This window comes from Protomyctophum parallelum (genome assembly GCF_964188405.1).
Source record: "Protomyctophum parallelum genome assembly, chromosome: 12".
NCBI lineage: Eukaryota > Metazoa > Chordata > Actinopteri > Myctophiformes > Myctophidae > Protomyctophum > Protomyctophum parallelum.
In genome coordinates, this window is record NC_139712.1 from 11,832,840 (window position 1) to 11,854,201 (window position 21,362).

A 21,362-nucleotide genomic window follows, 5' to 3' on the forward strand; every position below is an offset into this window, starting at 1 on the left:
CGACATAGTAGCTTATCTCGTCCGCCTGTTTTACAGGAGAGAGAGAGAGAGAGGGAGAGAGGGAGAGAGGGAGAGAGGGAGAGAGAGAGAGGGAGAGAGGGCCTTTTTTTTTTAAACGTCTCGTCCTCTGACTTGAAGTTCGGGAGGAGATCTGGAGCGGTGGTTGTTGTTGCTGCTGCTGAAGATGATGATGATGATGATGATGAAGATGGCCAGAGGTTTAGTTTGTTCCGAGGCGTGAGGGGAAACGGGAGGATAGCCTCTGGGTTTTGGTTCCTCGACGACAGCCCCGGAGAATACGAAAGGAGAATCACGTTAACCTGGTCTGTGTTGCGGTGGGACGACATTGTGTCAGAGAGAGAGAGAGAGAGAGAGAGAGAGAGAGAGAGAGAGGGAGAGAGGTTTCCTACGGTATAGTGGTGGAGTTTGTGGTCGTGTCTGTGTTTGTGGTCAGACTGTCGTTGGATCGTCTGGAAGGAAACGCCGTCGAGGGCCTTCAGTATAGAGGAATACCACACAGGTGTGGGTAAGTTATCACACGGGCATATAGGGGTTTATACTGTGTGTGTGTGTGTGTGTGTGTGTGTGTGTGTGTGAGTGTTCACTAAGAGAGAGTTCACTATAGAGCGTCGCAGTCCCGCCCCCCTTTCAGAACAACGAGTGGCCCAGGAAATGATTCTCCATTCATTTCTCCCATAGGATTTTCCTAAAGTATTTATTTAAAGACGGTTACGCCGCGGACAAAGCCAACTCGGATCGTGACAAATCATGACAATGAACACAATGTTTTGGGGCCGATCAAATAATTTATGAGAAGAAAAACAACCAAAAAAAAGCGTTATAACCTGCCGTTTGTAATGATTTGTTTGGCCCAAAACATTGTGTTCGTTGTCCTGATTCGTCACGGCCAGAGAGTCGTCTTTGTCCGCGGCGTGACCGCCTTTACGCGGGACTGCGACGCTCTATAGTTTTTTTTTTTTTTTTTTTTTTTTCTAAATTTTTATCCCACAATTTTGTAACCCAGTTTTCTTTTCACCCAGTGCCAATTATCTAATGTAATCCTGGGCGCTACACTTCCTCTGCCAACCTGGGGGGGCAGCGGACTGACCTCATGCCTCCTTCTATGCATGAGGAGTCCAAGCTGCTTCTTTTCACCTGACAGAGGGGAATTTCCCCGGCCGGACGTAGCGCGTGGAAGGGACACGTTATTCCGACCAGTTCCTTTCCCCTCCATCAGGCGCCCCGGCTGGCCAGGGGGAGGTAGTTTTAGAGACCAGGATTACGGCATGTTTTTGTGAGGGTATCTACCCTAGGGGACACGGGGAGACGCTCTATAGTTGAACTCTCTCTCGAATTACTGTGGAGAACATATGAGTGTCCGGGACCCCCCCAAGAGGGTCTCCACATGATGGGGGGGATGGGGGGGGGGTGCTCAAATACAGAGGACCTCAAGTTCACCCACTCAACCTGAACTTCAGTGTTTGCGAAGTGTTGTGAGCTTGTAGATCTGTTTATTTTCCACCGCGATATTTGTTTATACTGAGTCAGACGAAGGGTTAATGTCTCAAGTGCTTGTGAGGGTTGAGGGTGTCCCCTTTTCAAATTCTGATTATTTTGGGGTGTCCCCTTTTCAAATTCTGATTATTTTGGGGCGTCCCCTTTTCAAATTCTGATTATTTTGGGGCGTCCCCTTTTCAAATTCTGATTATTTTGGGGTGTCCCCTTTTCAAATTCTGATTATTTTGGGGTGTCCCCTTTTTAAATTCTGATTATTTTGGGGTGTCCCCTTTTCAAATTCTGATTATTTTGGGGTGTCCCCTTTTCAAATTCTGATTATTTTGGGGTTTCCCCTTTTCAAATTCTGATTATTTTGGGGCGTCCCCTTTTCAAATTCTGATATATTAAACTAATGTCATGTGACGGCTGATTACAGACATGTTTATATTGATATATTAAACTAATGTCATGTGAATGCTGATTACAGACATGTTTATATTGATATATTAAACTAATGTCATGTGAATGCTGATTACAGACATGTTTATATTGACATATTAAACTAATGTCATGTGACGGCTGATTACAGACATGTTTATATTGATATATTAAACTAATGTCATGTGAATGCTGATTACAGACATGTTTATATTGACATATTAAACTAATGTCATGTGAATGCTGATTACAGACATGTTTATATTGACATATTAAACTAATGTCATGTGACGGCTGATTACAGACATGTTTATATTGACATAAACTAATGTCATGATTACAGACATATATATATCGCTGTTCTCTCTTTCATTCATCACCGTGTTTAGACAGGAAGCACGCCTCAACTGATTACATCAAAACACGTACTCTCACCTATGTGTGTGTGTGCGTGTGTGGCGCATGCGTGCGTGCGTGCGTACGTGGGTGTGTGTGTGTGCGCACGTGTGTGTGCGTGTGTGCCTGACGGCTCTGGATTGATTGAACACTATACCAGTAGATAGCCGTGGATTCTGAAACTTTTTCGTGTCGTGGACCCCCGTGGACCCCCGCGTTGACATGTCAGAGAGAAGAAGAGAGATAATTCCCACAGTACACGACATGTCAGAGAGAGAGAGAGAGAGAGAGAATTCCCACAGTACACGACATGTCAGAGAGAGAGAGAGATAATTCCCACAGTACACGACATGTCAGAGAGAGAGAGAGATAATTCCCACAGTAAACGACATGTCAGAGAGAGAGAGAGATAATTCCCACAGTACACGGCATGTTAGAGAGAGGAAGAGAGATAATTCCCACAGTAAACGACATGTCAGAGAGAGAGAGAGATAATTCCCACAGTACACGACATGTCAGAGAGAGAGAGAGATAATTCCCACAGTACACGACATGTCAGAGAGAGAGAGATAATTCCCACAGTACACAACATGTCAGAGAGAGCGAGATAATTCCCACAGTACACGACATGTCAGAGAGAGAGAGATAATTCCCACAGTACACGACATGTCAGAGAGAGGAAGAGAGATAATTCCCACAGTACACGACATTTCGGAGAGAGAGAGAGATAATTCCCACAGTACACGACATGTCAGAGAGAGAGAGATAATATCCACAGTACACGACATGTCAGAGAGAAGAGAGATAATTCCCACAGTACACGACATGTCAGAGAGAAGAGAGATAATTCCCACAGTAAACGACATGTCAGAGAGAGAGAGATAATTCCCACAGTACACGACATGTCAGAGAGAGAGAGATAATTCCCACAGTACACGACATGTCAGAGAGAAGAGAGATAATTCCCACAGTAAACGACATGTCAGAGAGAGAGAGATAATTCCCACAGTACACGACATGTCAGAGAGAGAGAGATAATTCCCACAGTACACGACATGTCAGAGAGAGAGAGATAATTCCCACAGTACACGACATGTCAGAGAGAGAGAGAGATAATTCCCACAGTACACGACATGTCAGAGAGAGAGATAATTCCCACAGTACACGACATGTCAGAGAGAAGAGAGATAATTCCCACAGTACACGGCATGTTAGAGAGAGGAAGAGAGATAATTCCCACAGTACACGACATGTCAGAGAAGCAGTGTTGTTTTTGGCAGAAAATGTCTAATTCAGTTTAGTCATAGTCTTTGGACTGAAACTTAATTTAGTTTTAGTCACATTTTAGTCACCTGGAATGTCTTAGTGTTAGTCTAGTTTTAGTCGACTAAATGTCATAAGATTTTAGTCGACTAAATCTACAGTCGATTTAGTCGACTAAAATGTATTTTGGCGGGTCTTGATGCCGTCGTAATGAGTGTTTTTACACGACATACACGGCGTTGCGACGCGTTGTGAGCTTGTAGATCGGCTATTTTCAGCATGCAATCAAGTGTAAAATGACTTATACTGGATCTCTTGTCCACTAGTCCCTTCCTAGCATTTTAGTCTAGTTTTTATTTGTCGACAAAATTGTCAGTATATTTAGTCTTAGTTTTAGTCACCGTAGCTTAGTTTTCATTTAGTTTCCATTTGTTTTTGTCAGTGAAAATAGGTAGTCGACGAACATTTTTCGTCTTAGTTTTAGTCGACGAAAACAACACTGCAGAGAGGAAGAGAGAGATGTCCTTGGTGTGATTCAATTCAATTCAAAGGGCTTTATTGGCATGAGAAAACATACGTTTACATTGCCAAAGCAGAAAGAACAACAATACAGCAATACAATCAAAACAAAAATGATGTACATTTGAAGAACAGAATCTTCAATAGATCAACTTCTATGTACCAATTAAGGTCACTCGATGCAGGTATAGTGCAGGAATATACACAATGATTAGTCTTTAGGGTGGTTGTGTTCCATTTGATATCCTTCTCCTATCACAGCAACTCACAAATATTGCTGCTGTGTTTTGCACATTGTTGTACTTCGCCAGCAGCAGATATGGGAGTTTTTTGTCATTGTCTCCACCAGGCCGAAGGCATGTGGGGAGAGTATGTTTTGCACTTCGTCCGTCCGTGTGTCCGTCCGTGTGTGTGTCCGTCCGTGTGTCCGTGAACAGCTAATCTCGGCCACCGTTAACCCGGTCGATGCCAAATTTTGCACACACACTCCCTGGATGCCAACGATGAACCTCTGCCCCAAACTTTCCAGAACGGCCTGTTATAGCGCCACCAGGAGGCCGCTTTGTGCAAAACAAGTTTTTTCACAGTACACCTACAGATTTTGTCCAAACATCACGCAAATTAGTACACAGTCTCTCTAGAGCCATTCAACGAAACGGGTCTTTCATATTTCTCAGACTCCATCCTGATTGCTTAAGATTGGCTTCCAAATCGCGTGATTTCCGTGAAATTGTGCACGCACATTCCCACTAGGCCGAGGACGAAATGCCACATGAACAATTTCAACTCAGCCTCAAGGTGGCGCTATAAATGGCCGAAAAGTGTTTTTACCTCTAACTGCACGGATCTGTGGATAACCTGGTGGAGACCTGTGCCCAGAAGGGCACTTTTTCTAGTTGGTCATGTTTTCAAAATCTCCGTGTGTGGTTGTAATCTGTGGGAAGTATGTGTCTCTGATGTCTTGGTACAATGGACAGTATGTGTCTCTGATGTCTTGGTACAGTGGACAGACAGTATGTGTCTCTGATGTCTTGGTACAGTGGACAGACAGTATGTGTCTCTGATGTCTTGGTACAAATGGACAGATGGTTATGAAGTGTAGCTCAGTTTCCACTTCATTTAGTGTGCAGTGGGTGCATAGTCTGTCTTCATTTAGTGTGCAGTGGGTGCATAGTCTGTCTTCATTTAGTGTGCAGTGGGTGCATAGTCTGTCTTCATTTAGTGTGCAGTGGGTGCATAGTCTGTCTTCTCTCGGGATACAGGTCTGCCTATGACTCACTGCTTTGTTCCCATCCAACGAGGTCACCATGAGTCACCTCTGTGATTCAACCTGTTGGCAATCTGCGTGTTCATATCTGGGTTTCATCATTTAAATGGCTTCAGGCCTGTTGCTTTGACTTCACTAGAGATGGAATGTTTGGAAAAAGATATAGTCAAAGATAACGTCCTAAAACGGGTGGAGGAATCTCTAGATCCCTGCAGGTTGCATACAGGTGTGGCAGAGGTCTAGAATGATGCCACTACCACCCTACTGCAGTGCATACTATCACCCTACTGCAGTGCATACTATCACCCTACTGCAGTGCATACTATCACCCTACTGCAGTGCATACTATCACCCTACTGCAGTGCATACTATCACCCTACTGCAGTGCATACTATCACCCTACTGCAGTGGATACTATCACCCTACTGCAGTTCTTACAGGTCTGGCAGAGGTGTAGAATGATGCCACTACCACCCTACTGCAGTGCATACTATCACCCTACTGCAGTGCATACTATCACCCTACTGCAGTGCATACTATCACCCTACTGCAGTGCATACTATCACCCTACTGCAGTGCATACTATCACCCTACTGCAGTGCATACTATCACCCTACTGCAGTTCTTACAGGTCTGGCAGAGGTGTAGAATGATGCCACTACCACCCTACTGCAGTTCTTACAGGTCTGGCAGAGGTGTAGAATGATGCCACTACCACAGTTCTTACAGGTCTGGCAGAGGTGTAGAATGATGCTACTGCCACAGTTCTTACAGGTCTGGCAGAGGTGTAGAATGATGCCACAGTTCTTACAGGTCTGGCAGAGGTGTAGAATGATGCCACTGCCACAGTTCTTACAGGTCTGGCAGAGGTGTAGAATGATGCCACCCTACTGCATTCCCTGTACCGCCACCTTGAGGGGAAAAAAAAGCACAGGCCAGACTGTTTGTTGTTTGTCGATTCTTCCCCTGCCTTTAACACGATCCAGCCAGGTCTTCTAGCCCAGAAGATTATCAGTTATTGTAAACTGGATCTTATAACCTTGTTGACTTCTTAACTGCTATAGGTCTCAGTGCGTTGAGGGTAAATGAGGTCCTGTCTTCTCTGCTGATCTCTTCCACTGGTTCTCCCCATGGCTGTTGTCTCTCCTCACTACTGTATTATATTCTGTATACCTCACTACTGTATTATATTATGTATACCAACGACTGTTGTAGCCATCACCCTAACAGGTATATTGTCAAACTTGCTGACGACTCTGTGATTTTTAGCCTTCTTGAAGACAATGACGGACGGCATGCATGCCATGCCAGTTGTCAATGACTTCATATCCTGGTGTGACGAGTCATTCTTACAGCTAAATGTGACCAAAACAAAATATATGATCGTCAGCTTTAGACGGACTCCTCCCAGTCCTGCTCCTACACTCATTAAGGGCACAGAGGTGGAAGTTGTCGTAGAGAGCTATAAATATTTTGGTGTCGTTCTTGACAACAAACTCTCATGCTGCCTCTACATCAAAGAAAGTCCAGGCCCAACTCATAGAGACCTCTACAAGAGGCAGAACCCTCTGTTCACATTGTGATTACATTCTACTTAAAGCAGAATTACATTCTGTGAATTTTGACTGTTATTTATAACGTTATTGATAATTATGGTACCTCAACTTTGGTCAGCTGACACCTTTACAAACACATTGATGAAGACATTAGGAATGTATTCAGGTTCATCCCCCGACTATGAGCTCGCCCTGTCGTCTCTCTCTCTCTCTCTCTCTCTCTCTCTCTCTCTCTCTCTCTCTCTCTCTCTCTCTCTCTCTCTCTCTCTCTCTCTCTCTCTCTCTCTCTCTCTCTCTCTCTTGTAAACCTTTCCCTCTCTAGGGGTGAACTTCAAGGAGGTGTCTCTCTCTCTATAGCAAACCTAAGGTATCTCTCTATGGTCTCTCTCTCTATAGTAAACATAAGGTCTCTCTCTCTCTCTCTAGTAAACCTATGGTCTCTCTCCCTCTCTAGGGGTGAACTTCAAGGAGGTGTCTGAGGAGAACAAGAGGAATCTGTTCAGTGAGGTCTTCAGCTCCATCGACACGTTGGCCTTCACCTTCGGCAATGTGTGAGTATAGTGCACGCACGCACGCGTCACTGCGTGGTCAATGCTCTTTAGGCCAAATGTCATTGATCACGCCTCCAGGTCTTATAAGTTAACCCATTTTGGGGGCGGGAACCTCTTTTGGTGTTAGCATCATGTTATGCTTTTTTAAATCGAAGAACGACTGACATAGAAACGTAGCTTTTTCAGAAAACTGTCAGGATGTAGAAGACATTTATAGAATCTGATCTCAGGTCAGAATGGGTTAAGTAATAAGACCTGGTACTTAAGACACGCAAAATACAGCCCATAATGTCTCCATCCTGTGTCTACACCTTTAACACTTTGTTTTTTGTGTGTGTGTGTGTGTGTGTGTGTGTGTGTGTGTGTGCGTGCGTGTGCGTGTGCGTGTGCGTGTGCGTGTGCGTGTGCGTGTGCGTGTGCGTGTGCGTGTGCGTGTGCGTGTGTGTGTGTGTGTGTGTGCGTGTGCGTGTGTGTGTGTGCCTCTACCAGGGTGTCAGACTTCCTTATGGGAGATGTAGAGAACGGATGGGCGTTGGGGACCCCCCTGGACACCCCCCCTGGACCCCCCCAGGGGAACCCCCTGACTAAGAAGAGAAGCAGGGTGAGTATTTATTGTGTTATAGTTGGCGGTGACAACATCAACGCCGATTGGCTGTCGGGACGCTAATGGGTGGCGTCAGGGGGGTGTGCAGGGGGGGACGTGAAGGTCGGTCGAATCGCTTCGTTCTCGTCGACCTCATTCGTCTCTGTCTCTCCAGGTCTGAGCGCTGCTTTACAATGTGTCTCAATGTGGATAGCTCCAATGGTCTGGAACTATATCCGCATTGAGATAGAACGAGGAAGTGCTCCTTGTATCTCAATGGGATAGTTCCAATGTGTTCCAATGTCTGGAACTATATCCACATTGAGATATAACGAGGAAGTGCTCCTTGTATCTCAACGGGATAGTTCCAATGTGTTCCAATGGTCTGGAACTATATCCGCATTGAGATAGAACGAGGAAGTGCTCCTTGTATCTCAATGGGATAGTTCCAATGTGTTCCAATGTCTGGAACTATATCCACATTGAGATATAACGAGGAAGTGCTCCTTGTATCTCAACGGGATAGTTCCAATGTGTTCCAATGGTCTGGAACTATATCCGCATTGAGATAGAACGAGGAAGTGCTCCTTGTATCTCAATGGGATAGTTCCAATGTGTTCCAATGTTTGGAACTATCCACATTGAGATATAACGAGCAACTCTCTTCTTCTATGGCTCAGAAATCTGAACTTGAATCCTGTAGTACCCCCTATTGGCCTGGATATAAGACTGTTTTCTTTTTTTCAATGAGGTCACTTTTCCAAAAGGAAGCTCTGGGGGCCACAGGACCAGTGTTGTTTTTGGCAGCAACTTTTGATTTTAGTTTTAGTTTTAGTCTCTTCAATAGTTTTCACTTAGTTTCAGTCACATTTTAGTCACCTGGAATGTTTTAGTTTTAGTCTAGTTTTAGTCGACTAGTAAATATCATCATCAAGGCCCGCCAAAATACATTTTAGTCGACTAAAATTTATTTTGGCGGGCCTTGATGCCGTCGTAATGAATGATTGTATACTTGCTGAAAATAGCCGATCTACAAGCTCACAACGCAACTTGTAGATCTGCTATTTTCCACATGCAACCAAGTGTAAAATGATCTGGGTCTCGTCCACTAGTCCCTTCCTAACATTTTAGTCTAGTTTTTATTCGTTGACAGAATTGTCAGTATATTTAGTCTTAGTTTTAGTCACCATAGATTAGTTTTCATTTAGTTTCCATGTAGTTTTCGTTAGTGAAAATAGGTAGTCGACGAACATTTTTCGTCTTAGTTTTAGTCGACGAAAACAACACTGCGTCACTCAGTCTAGGGGCCACAGAAGGTGACCCTGATTGGGTAAACAGAGGTCACGGTTCCGTGTCAAAGAGGAAGTGTCGACTCGGTGCAAAGCTTCAGGGTTTAAAGGAGAACTTCCCGGCTGTAATGCGTGCGTGCGTGCGTGCGTGCGTGCGTGCGTGCGTGCGTGCGTGCGTGTGTGCGTGCGTGTGTGCGTGCTGTGATGATAAATTGACACCGGGAACCCAGTTCCTGTTTTTTTCCTCCTTTTCTGTAGGTTTGGTAAACGTCTCTAAAATGGAAGCTATCTCTTACTCACTGAGAAATGCTAAACCTTAACCGTTCTGTAAATGTCTTCTCGTTTGTATAAGAGTAGAAATGATACATATAGCTTGCAGAGTTAGTTCAGTACTCAAGGGGTTTCATGCCGTGCTCAAGTGTGCATATATATACTCATGGGGTTAATATGCTGCATTACTATATGTGGGTGTATACAGTGTGTGCAAGACCCACATGTCATTCGCTGATGTGGCAGTCAGCTGACCAATTAGGCGGGGTGTTTAAGCTCACTAGACTGCATGCTCTTCCTGCCTTCCTTCTGCTTATGGTTCCTGGTTGTTGTTGTTGTTCTGTGATGTTTGCTCCCACCACCACCCCAGCACCACCGCTGGGCTCTGTTATCTATGTTCCCCATGGGGGGGGGTTGTTATCTATCTTCGTGCTCTTAACGTCTCCTCGTTTTGTTTTGCTTCCAGTCTTTTGAGAACCTCTCTGTGGAATGTGGAGGATCCGGTCTGGAGAAAGATGATCCGCCAGGTAGGGCCTGATGTGGTGCACTCCGCTTTTTACGTTTTACACACGGTGAATGTGCAGTCTGGTCTCAGATCGACGTCGTTTCAACGTCTATGTTATTTGACAAAATATAAAAATACTTCTAATGGTGCTAATCAACGTCTAGGCTAAGCTAATCAACGTCTAGGCTAAGCTAATCAACGTCTAGGCTAAGCTAATCAACGTCTAGGCTAAGCTAATCAACGTCTAGGCTAAGCTAATCAACATCTAGGCTAAGCTAATCAACGTCTAGGCTAAGCTAATCAACGTCTAGGCTAAGCTAATCAACGTCTAGGCTAAGCTAATCAACATCTAGGCTAAGCTAATCAACGTCTAGGCTAAGCTAATCAACGTCTAGGCTAAGCTAATCAATGTCTAGGCTAAGCTAATCAACGTCTAGGCTAAGCTAATCAACGTCTAGGCTAAGCTAATCAACATCTAGGCTAAGCTAATCAACGTCTAGGCTAAGCTAATCAACGTCTAGGCTGAGCTAATCAACGTCTAGGCTAAGCTAATCAACGTCTAGGCTAAGCTAATCAACGTCTAGGCTAAGCTAATCAACATCTAGGCTAAGCTAATCAACGTCTAGGCTAAGCTAATCAACGTCTAGGCTAAGCTAATCAACGTCTAGGCTAAGCTAATCAACGTCTAGGCTAAGCTAATCAACGTCTAGGCTGAGCTAATCAACGTCTAGGCTAAGCTAATCAACGTCTAGGCTAAGCTAATCAACGTCTAGGCTAAGCTAATCAACATCTAGGCTAAGCTAATCAACGTCTAGGCTAAGCTAATCAACATCTAGGCTAAGCTAATCAACATCTAGGCTAAGCTAATCAACGTCTAGGCTAAGCTAATCAATGTCTAGGCTAAGCTAATCAACATCTAGGCTAAGCTAATCAACGTCTAGGCTAAGCTAATCAACGTCTAGGCTAAGCTAATCAACGTCTAGGCTAAGCTAATCAACGTCTAGGCTAAGCTAATCAACGTCTAGGCTGAGCTAATCAACGTCTAGGCTAAGCTAATCAACGTCTAGGCTAAGCTAATCAACGTCTAGGCTAAGCTAATCAACATCTAGGCTAAGCTAATCAACGTCTAGGCTAAACTAATCAACGTCTAGGCTAAGCTAATCAACGTCTAGGCTAAGCTAATCAACGTCTAGGCTAAGCTAATCAATGTCTAGGCTAAGCTTAGAATGCTAAAATAACGTACATTTTTAGACCATTTATAACAAAGTTTTAGTTGGACGTCTACTAGCAGATTATTGCTGACTGGCATATTCGCTGATACCGATATGAGCCGACATGACAAATAAGGGATACCGATACAGTATCGTTACATCTCTAGTTGAAGTGCACTAGACCTGTAGGTGCCCGTCGGCCACCGGCCTACTCGGGAACCTAATAATACCCGTTGTCAACTTGTCATAGCACCCATTGTAACAGTCTGTCTGTGTCCATATATGGAGATCCTTCTGTGTCCTGGTCACACTGACCACACAAAAAGCAGCAAAAAGTAGCAGATCTACAAGAATGCGGAACGAAAACCGCGACGCATTTCGAGCTTGCGGATCTGCCATCCTTTGCCATTTTTTTTAATCGGAATCGCGGAAAAGTAAACGTTTGTGGGCATTTGGAAAAACGGCATGCAAGTTGCATAGCAGTTACCCTCCACCGGCACGTGCGCACACGCACACACGCACACACCCTGATTTACTGATGTCTCGTTTGCACTCCTCTCTGTGCAACGTGTGTGTGTGTGTGTGTGTGTGTGTGTGTGTGTGTGTGTGTGTGTGTGTGAGTGTGTGCGTACATGTGTGAGTGTGCGTACGTGCGTGGGGTTACGCGGGGTAAAGGAGAGTGGCCATGCAGTGCAGTGCAGTGCAGATCCTGAGCGAGAGCTTAGCCTCCCATTAATCACAGCCAGCCATTCAGTCAACCCTCCTGTCAGAAGGAATTACCTTCAGCGGGGTGTTAGCGTTAGCGGATAGCTAGGTATCCCTCTGCGCAAGGTCAGCACACACACACACACACACACACACACACACACTCACACACACACACACACACATGCAGAGGCGAGTGTGCAAGGAGGTGAGGAGGGGGGGCGAGCTGAGCGGCGCCACCATGTGGAGACCCTTACTCCACCGCCTGACGTACGGCGTCTCCACGTCCTCTGGCATGTTGGCAGGGCCGGCGTGCGCGTGTCCCGCTGCGACGCGCCTTCTGCCGCCGCGAGGGGGGTCCGGAGGGGAGCCCGCGGAGAGCCCGCCCCGGGGCGGGGGGTCCCGGGGGGACAGCCCCAGCCCGCCCCGGGGGGGGGGGGTCCGCCCCGGGGGACGGCAGCGTGGACGAGGCGCTCCACGGGCGGGACGGAGGAGTGGAGTCGGCGCTGCGCTACGCCAAGGCCTGGTCCAAGTACACCAAGGAGCTGCTGGCCTGGGTGGACAAGAGGCTGGGCGTGGGTGAGTCCATGACCCACTTATACTGACCCCCTATAACCCTGACCCCCCCAATAACCCTGACCCCCCCATAACCCTGACCCCCCATAACCCTGACCCCCCCATAACCCTGACCCCCCATAACCCTGACCCTCTGACCCCTGGGGTGGACAAGAGGCCCGCCGGCGTCATGGGGGTGAGTCCAAAACACACTTTAACCCGTTTAGATCTGAGTTAAAAACATTCACTCTGAAAGAATATATATTAAAATATTTGCGCCAATTTTTTTACGATTTTTCAAAAATAGCGGACCTCGAGCTTGTAGATCTGCTGTTTTTCAATAGCTAAATTATAACATAATGTTTAAAACACCAAAGGGGGTTCCCGCCCCAAAATGGGTTAACACGTTTAGACGTGAGGCCGATTCTAAAAATCTAAATCATGAAAGTTTTCTGAAAAAACAACCATGTTTCTATGTGTCAGTGGTTCTAAAAACATTTTCATGTCAAGGACTCCCAAATATATACTGTATGGGACGCCAACCTCCATCTGAAAATATGTTTTCAGATGGAAGCAAAGATTTGAGTTAAAAACGTTTGCTCTGAAAGAATATACATCCAAAGATTTGTGCCACATTTTCACAATTTTTCAAAAATAGCAGATCTACACGCTTGTAGAGCTTGTGTAGTTGTGTGTGTGTGTGTGTGTGTGTGTGTGTGTGTGTGTGTGTGTGTGTGTGTGTGTGTGTTGCACGGTGAGAGTTATTAGTTATTAGCTGAAATGTAAACACACCGCGCTCCCTTCAGCTCACGCACGCACGCTGCGTTAGTGTGTTCTGTATCACCATGGCGACCCTAAACAAGATGGCAGAGCGGCATGCACAAGCCGTGTGCGTGTGCGTGTGCGTGTGCATGCGTGTGCGTGCTGGAGTCACTGGAACGCTCCACACACTGGACATTCGAGCATGCGGCTAAATATGTATTTCTTTTACAACATCTTATAGCGATTTATTTTTTTATCATTTAATATAGTCCTAATAAACCCCAATAAATTACATCTGGCCACAAAAGATCACACAAAAGATCTATTGAATGTGACAAACTGACATATTGAGTCTATGACACACAGTATAAGCCTTCCCCCAGTAGGCTACCTTCACATTCAGTAGATCCTGTAGATCTTCTGTGGCCTGATGTAATTTCCTGGGGTTTATTAGGACTATAGTAAACCATACAAAAAAAGAAATCACCATTAGATTGTGTAAAAAGATACATATTTAGCCCCATGCTCGAATGCCCCCTGCCCCTCCCCCTGTCAAAAACAGCCAAAATCCCTAAAACGAAAGAAAGCAGCAAATGAAAGAAAATTGACACTCATCTTTTAGTTTCTCTAATAACAACCTAAAACATGAACCTTGGTTGAAAAAAACTAAAGTAGTCCTTTAAGCTCTTACCTTTGGACTCACTTTTATCACAACACTAGAGATTCCTAAAGATTTGCATCATTCATGGCACATTCACGGCTGTTGATTCATGGCCTGACGTCAACTTGGCAGGCATTCATCTTGTATTTGCTCAACGTGTGTGTGTGTGTGTGTGTGTGTGTGTGTGTGTGTGTGTGTGTGTGTGTGTGTGTGTGTGTGTGTGTGTGTGTGTGTGTGTGTGTGTGTGTGTGTGTGTGTGTGTGTGTGTGTGTGTGTGTGTGTGTGTGTGTGTGTGTGTGTGTGTGTGTGTCAGTGAAAGGGAAACACTTTGTCATGTTTTGCTTCGGGCACAGATTGTCTTTTTTTGTTTTTTCTTTGACATGAGCGCTCAGCCAGGCCTCCATCAGAGGAAAGGTTGAGTGTGTGTAAACACAAACGTTGTCCTAACACAACCATTGAATGCCATTATTGCATGGCTTGGTTGAATGCTTGATTCTGATTGGTCAATCGCTGAATTTAGCGGTGAGTTATGTCTTGATAACAGACCGCTGACTAATCAGACCCTCAGAGCACCAGCTGTGCCCCGCTTGATTTACTGCCGTTTCCAACATGACACCCATGATGTAAACACACACACACACACACACACACACACTAAACACTGCTCTCAAAAATGTTTTCGAAAACATTTAGGCGAGAAACAGACGAAGCAGTAAAACCCCGAAAATGGATTCTATTTGATCAACTCACTTCCTCGTTTTCCGACAGCCCTGCAGCTGACCAGACGCAGCCAGCACAAACTCATGGAATACTTTTGTTGTTCTGTTTTGGGTCACATTATTAATTTATTGTTAGGTAGCCACATGTAATCCCCGGGATAATATCTGGTTAGCTGGTCATTGTCAGGATAGAATTATATCGGCTCGGTGCTTAAAGGTGTAGTGAAACGGAAATGGTGAACAACATGAAAATGGTGTTTCAACATGAAACACCGGTCTGAAGTTTCTGAACCAATCAGAGCGTCGCACCCCTTCAGGCGATGGGACGGTAGCTAGGGACGGTGGCTAATGCTATGCGCAACAGCGTGGTGTGTGTTTGTTTATAAATCAGATGGTCGGCCAGCTGTACCAGTTTACTGTTATGTGGCTTATTTCTACCCTATAATGTTTTCAGATACATATTTTAGCGTGATGATTAAGTTGAAAGCGAATAATACACTGTCTGGATGTTATCTGGAATGGAAATAAAAACGGAGTATTCTGTAATCAATAGCAGCTGTGCTGGATGGATGTGCAAATATGGGGAATTAAACGGGTGAGCTTCATTGTTATTGGCTTTTATCGATGTGTATCTCTACACGTCATCACGCAGCACATTTTTGTTTTAATAAATAAATAATACAATCGTTTTTATGGACCTTTGATATAAAAACACACAGAAATGAGAATTTTCAAAATAAATTGGCATCCATTGTTAGGTATGCCCATATGATGACCACGGATATGGTCTAAAAGTGTGAAAAACGTCTTTTTCATTTCACTGCGCCTTTAAACTCTCTGTGAATTATCTCCCTACAACGACCACCTATAGCCAGATATTATCCCTTACTTGATAATGAATGGCCAGTTTTACGTCACATAGTGTCAACTTAAAAAAACTGGACACAGGCTGTGATTGGCCGGAATGGAGATGATGTATGATGATAAGAGCGCCCCTCACTTCACACAGGTGTTATTATTATTAAATCTAAACTGTTGTTGTAACTTCTGTTTTCAGACATGGAATGTGCAAAGACTTACGCCAAGATGGCCGACTCTGCCAGGAACCTCGCAAGTCAACAGGTGACTTCCTTTGACCGGACAGAATAACGTCTAACAATGATCATGTTAAAAAAAGTATCAATTATTTCACCTTTAATACCTTTTCATGAATTTAGAAATAAAGGAATTAGTGGTGGAAAGTAACTTAAAGGAGCATTCAGTGATTTGGGTGATTTGGAAAACCTCCCGGTCCTCCCCGGTAACGAGATGTGCACATGCACGCACTACAGTGTGTGTGTGTGTGGGGGGGGGCACGCGACAGGTCAACAGCACACACACCAAGGCCCGCCCCCACTCGATCCTGATTGGCGGAAGGCCCCTCTCTATCCTGATTGGATGAAGGCTGGGCCACGTACCTAGCCAAAAACGAAACCAGAGGTTTTTTGACCCCCAGGGGTTAACTGGGGACAGGGAGGAACTCCTTATATGGTCATCACACTCTATAGTAGGGAGGATTATCACAACAAAACAAAAAAAGAAGTGATATTTGAATCAAGTGAAATCACTGAATATACCTTTAAAGTACAATTTTGAGATAGGCCTATTTTTACTTTATTTCTAACCCTTGGACTGCCAATCCCAATTTTTTTGTTTGGGTAACAAATTGGCATATTTTTAATTCATCGTTTTAACATACAAGAAAGATCTGGTAGTTTGAAAATATGTTTTTCTTTTTTTTTTCATTGATAGTGTATTCTCTCGAATCGCCACCAGATGGCGGGAAAGCACCATTATGCTGATTTTGGCCAAAATAGACAAATCTTCCTAAGTCACTTCCGGTTCAACGATCAACAACATCCTGTTACGGCTGGTCCGGATTGCTAAGCTAATGCTATATTTTTCATAACTAAGTCAAATTAACCTCAAGTCAACCCCAAAATATCACATTTTTTACAGCGACGCACATAGAGACGGCGCGCGTGCACGATAGCGCACGATCACGCGGATTTCGGCCGTTTTTTGGTAAATTACATCCAACATTAGTGATATTAGCGAAAAAATATAAATTTTTGCTCTTTTGACCCCGCGATAACTGATATTGATTGTCATTCCGTTTTTTCCGTTAACGGGAGGTTTAGATTTTTACATTAATTCCGTTTTTTCCGTTAATTGTAGGCCAGGGGTTAAGTAAGTAGCCTTGCCAAGCCATGAGGCCCATAGGGCAGGAGCCTATCTCCTGTTTCTGTAGCCATGAGGCCCATAGGGGCAGGAGCCTATCTCCTGTTTCTGTAGCCATGAGGCCCATAGGGGGCAGGAGCCTATCTCCTGTTTCTGTAGCGTGAGGCAGCTTGATGTACAAGTACACCCCCTTGACATGACGCTAGTATGTCACAGGGACCAGCTCAGTGGCCTTGTGGTTAGAGTGTCCGCCCTGAGACTGGGAGGTTGGGGTTCAATCCCCAGCCGGGTCATACCAAAGACTGTAAACAATGGGACCCAGTGCCTCCCGTTGACATGAGTTGCGTTGAGTTGAGTTGAACCTTGTTGTTTTCTCCTCCTCTTCCAGGAGTTCATGCCGTTCTGTGAGATCTACACGTCAGCGTTCAGGAACGACATAGAGTACAGCCACGCCCTCCTGCAGACGGCCGGCCATCTGCAGAGCAACAAGTTCATGCAGGTATGTCTCCACTAGGGGGCGCTCTGTGGAGCAACACGTTCATACAGGTATGTCTCCACTAGGGGGCGCTCTAATTATGAAAAAAAAGATCCTGTGTGTGACGACCCTCCGCGGTCCAGTCGCTAGTCGCGCTAGATTTATTCTTACCTCCCGTTGTTGTCGATCGACTCTAGAGTGGTGGCGTTAGCTGCTACACACACATTCACAACAACATCCGGCCTGTCGGTAAAGGGGGTCCGTGTTTATAAATCGACTGGGCGCTATAATGTAATGGATTAAATAACCCCGGGCGTTCTAGGTGTTAAAACTAACCCGTAGCAGGTTAAAACTAGCCCGTGGCAGGTTAAAACTAAGCCGTGGCAGGTTAAAACTAGCCCATGGCAGGTTAAAACTAACCCGTGGCAGGTTAAAACTAACCCGTGGCAGGTTCAAACTAGCCCGTGGCAGGTTAAAACTAACCTGTGGCAGATTAAAACTAACCTGTGGCAGGTTAAAACTAACCTGTGGCAGGTTAAAACTAACCTGTGGCAGGTTAAAACTAACCTGTGGCAGGTTAAAACTAACCTGTGGCAGGTTAAAACTAACCTGTGGCAGGTTAAAACTAGCCCGTGGCAGGTTAAAACTAACCCGTGGCAGGTTAAAACTAACCAGTGACAGGTTAAAACTAGCCCGTGGCAGGTTAAAACTAACCCGTGACAGGTTAAAACTAAGCCGTGGCAGGTTAAAACTAACCCGTGGCAGGTTAAAACTAACCAGAGTGTACTCTGTGTTGTTCAGCCTCTCCAGACCAGGAAGAGTGAGCTGGACCGACTGAGGAAAGACGTGAAGGAGCAGTGGCAGAGAGAGAGGAAGAGGATGGTGGGTTGGCACGCACGCACGCACGCATGCACGCACGCACACACGACTTTTCAGCACTATGGTTACGTTTTGCCAGACTGCGTCCCATGCAAAGTGGTTGCAACCGGCAAACTTTTATCCAATCCAAGGGGCTTAAGACTCACCCAGAGCCATAGAGTAAGACAGAGTTATGCAAACTCCGTTCACTTCATGAGGCTTCAGTCCAATGGAGGCTCTCCTACATAGACTTCTATTGGCTTCAGTCCAATGGAGGCTCTCCTACATAGACTTCTATTGGCTTCAGTCCAATGGAGGCTCTCCTACATAGACTTCTATTGGCTTCAGTCCAATGGAGGCTCTCCTACATAGACTTCTATTGGCTTCAGTCCAATGGAGGCTCTCCTACATAGACTTCTATTGGCTTCAGTCCAATGGAGGCTCTCCTACATAGACTTCAATTGGCTTCAGTCCAATGGAGGCTCTCCTACATAGACTTCTATTGGCTTCAGTCCAATGGAGACTCCTACTTCTATTGGCTTCAGTCCAATGGAGGCTCTCCTACATAGACTTCTATTGGCTTCAGTCCAATGGAGGCTCTCCTACATAGACTTCTATTGGCTTCAGTCCAATGGAGGCTATCCTACATAGACTTATATTGGTCACTTCATGGGGCTTCAGTCCAATGGAGGCTCTCCTACATAGACTTCTATTGGCTTCAGTCCAATGGAGGCTCTCCTACGTAGACTTCTGTTTGCTTCAGTCCAATGGAGGCTCTCCTACATATACTTCTATTGGCTTCAGTCCAATGGAGGCTCTCCTACATAGACTTCTATTTGCTTCAGTCCAATGGAGGCTCTCCTACATAGACTTCTATTGGCTTCAGTCCAATGGAGGCTCTCCTACATAGACTTCTATTGGCTTCAGTCCAATGGAGGCTCTCCTACATAGACTTCTATTGGCTTCAGTCCAATGGTGGCTCTTCTACATAGACTTCTGTTGAATGGGGACAACCGGAAGTATTGAATGGTGACAACCGGAAGTTTAAGGAATGCATTGGACCGGGCTGTCACAACTCTTCTATTAGATGGCTCTGCACTCCATTCACGAAAATAACGGATCTACAAGCGTCACGTCACAAAGCTCATGCAGCCAAACGGTTTCTTCCGGGCGTGTTTTCATAATAGACCCTGGTTGCTGTGTGTGCGTGCGTGCGTGTTTCAGAGATGTGAAACTGTGAGAAAGGTCGGCGGTTTCCTGCGTTTGTTTCTCCACGTTGGTTTTACACGTCGACTGAACGTAGAAATGACGTGTGCGTGGTATCACTCTGGTCCTCATTCAACAGACTTTGTTATTTTATGCTTTAAACAAAGATGTGGGAAGTTTAGTGCTTTAGTCTTTAGACGTTTACAGGTCGATTTTGAAGGTGCGGTTTACCAATGGAAATACATAAATTGGCCTCGCTCTGCGCACATTCATATTATGAAAGGCATATCGGCCCGTGTTGAACGCACTCGGCCCGTGTTGAACGCACACACATTTGGCATACCGCGTCCCTGAATATTTTAGCATTGTGGGAGTGTCCATATGTTAATTATTCTCGCTTTGCGCAATTTGCTATTAAGCCCCTTGACCTAAAGACACTCAGCGCATAACGATTAGACGTGGGTCTGACCACCTCATAAACGCAAAAAGCACTGTTTGATTTGACACTTGAGCGGCTCTGGGAAGCTGGTAGAGTGTTGCCATGTCTGTTTATTATAAGCGGCTTATTTTTCTGTAAAGTTGCTTTCTGTGTGATTGCTTTTCTTGTTTCTAAAGTGGTTATTTGGGCTTTTCTCCTAATGTTGTTTAAACCAGTGCAAAACAAGCACATTCCCATGTCAAGGATCCCCAGATGAATGCATTTGCCCAACTAAGGACAGCTAATCCAAAAATTAAATAAAAAGATTACTTTTGAAAATAGCAGATCTATACCAGCTCACAATGCATCACATTCATTCATTAAAACTATGAACTCTGACTGCAGGGGGATATATAATGATCATTATAACAATGTGCAAGAACATATTTAAAAAGAAGGAAGAAATTTATATTTGTGGACAATCAAAATATGTTTTTTTATTTTAATGTGGTGTCATTCAAATTAATCTGGATATGGCAGACTCACTATTTAGAAAATAAAAACATGGCACTTCATTTAAAATAGGTTACAGACCCCTGTTATATGCGCTTATTTTTATAGACCCATTTACTTGTTTCTATGAGACATGGCCGTTTTGCGTCTATTTAAAAAAAATGTTGAGATTAGAAACGGCCATAATTCTTTCATTTCTCAACCTTAAAAATAAATAAAAACATATCCATAATCCGTGGGAAATGTGCTTTCATATGCTGTATCACACCCGATTCAAGTCTTCTTCAATAAAATGCTACGAGCGAACTCAGCGAAGACCATACCATCGGGGCCACAGCATTACAGCACGCATTCAACTCATTCCTTGACTTGAATGAAATAAAATATAATAAACGTTATTTTACTGGTGTTTTTCAATAGAAACAAATAAAGAGCGTGTGTAGGCTACTGTGTGCAAGTGCATATACATGCATGCACTAGGCTATATTTCTTCCGTGTCGGGATGGTGATTGAGCTCTTCAAGTTCACAGCCCGTTTGGTCTTTCATAAAAAAACGTTGATATTAGCCTATAAACACTCATGGTTCTCTCATTTCTCAACCGTTTTATTAAATGTAAAAATCTCCATATTCCTTAGGAATCTTGCTTTCATTCGCTGTATGGTACATGGTTCTATCGTTATCGAATTAATTAATTACGCATGGATTGGCAATTTGCCAATATGCTGCTATCTACTCGCAATTCCATTCCGATCTGAAAGGTGGGTCTGTTCTTTTGAGGCATAAAGGTGACAGCATGCAGTGCAATAGGAATAATTAACCCAAATGTGACAAAGGCATGTCATGTCTTCTATGGTGCCAGCCTGAAGAAATGTCATACCACGACCCCCAAAGTGCGCATTCCGTATGTGACATCAGCTGACTGGT

At 44.7% G+C, this 21,362-nt stretch overlaps 1 protein-coding gene across 1 annotated transcript in view; it reads left to right on the forward strand.

Moving 5' to 3' along the window:
* Positions 1-21,362, forward strand: part of LOC310867505 (rho GTPase-activating protein 29-like) — a gene marked incomplete at its 5' end in the record, with an annotated part of 60,876 nt that overhangs the window by 16,275 nt on the left and 23,239 nt on the right. Inside the window, 7 exons of the mRNA XM_083777619.1 lie at positions 7,391-7,487; positions 7,977-8,088; positions 10,096-10,161; positions 12,356-12,629; positions 15,805-15,869; positions 17,356-17,466; positions 18,244-18,324. Of these exons, the coding sequence (XP_083633745.1) occupies positions 7,391-7,487; positions 7,977-8,088; positions 10,096-10,161; positions 12,356-12,629; positions 15,805-15,869; positions 17,356-17,466; positions 18,244-18,324 (806 nt within the window). The remainder of the gene's footprint in view (positions 1-7,390; positions 7,488-7,976; positions 8,089-10,095; positions 10,162-12,355; positions 12,630-15,804; positions 15,870-17,355; positions 17,467-18,243; positions 18,325-21,362) is intronic.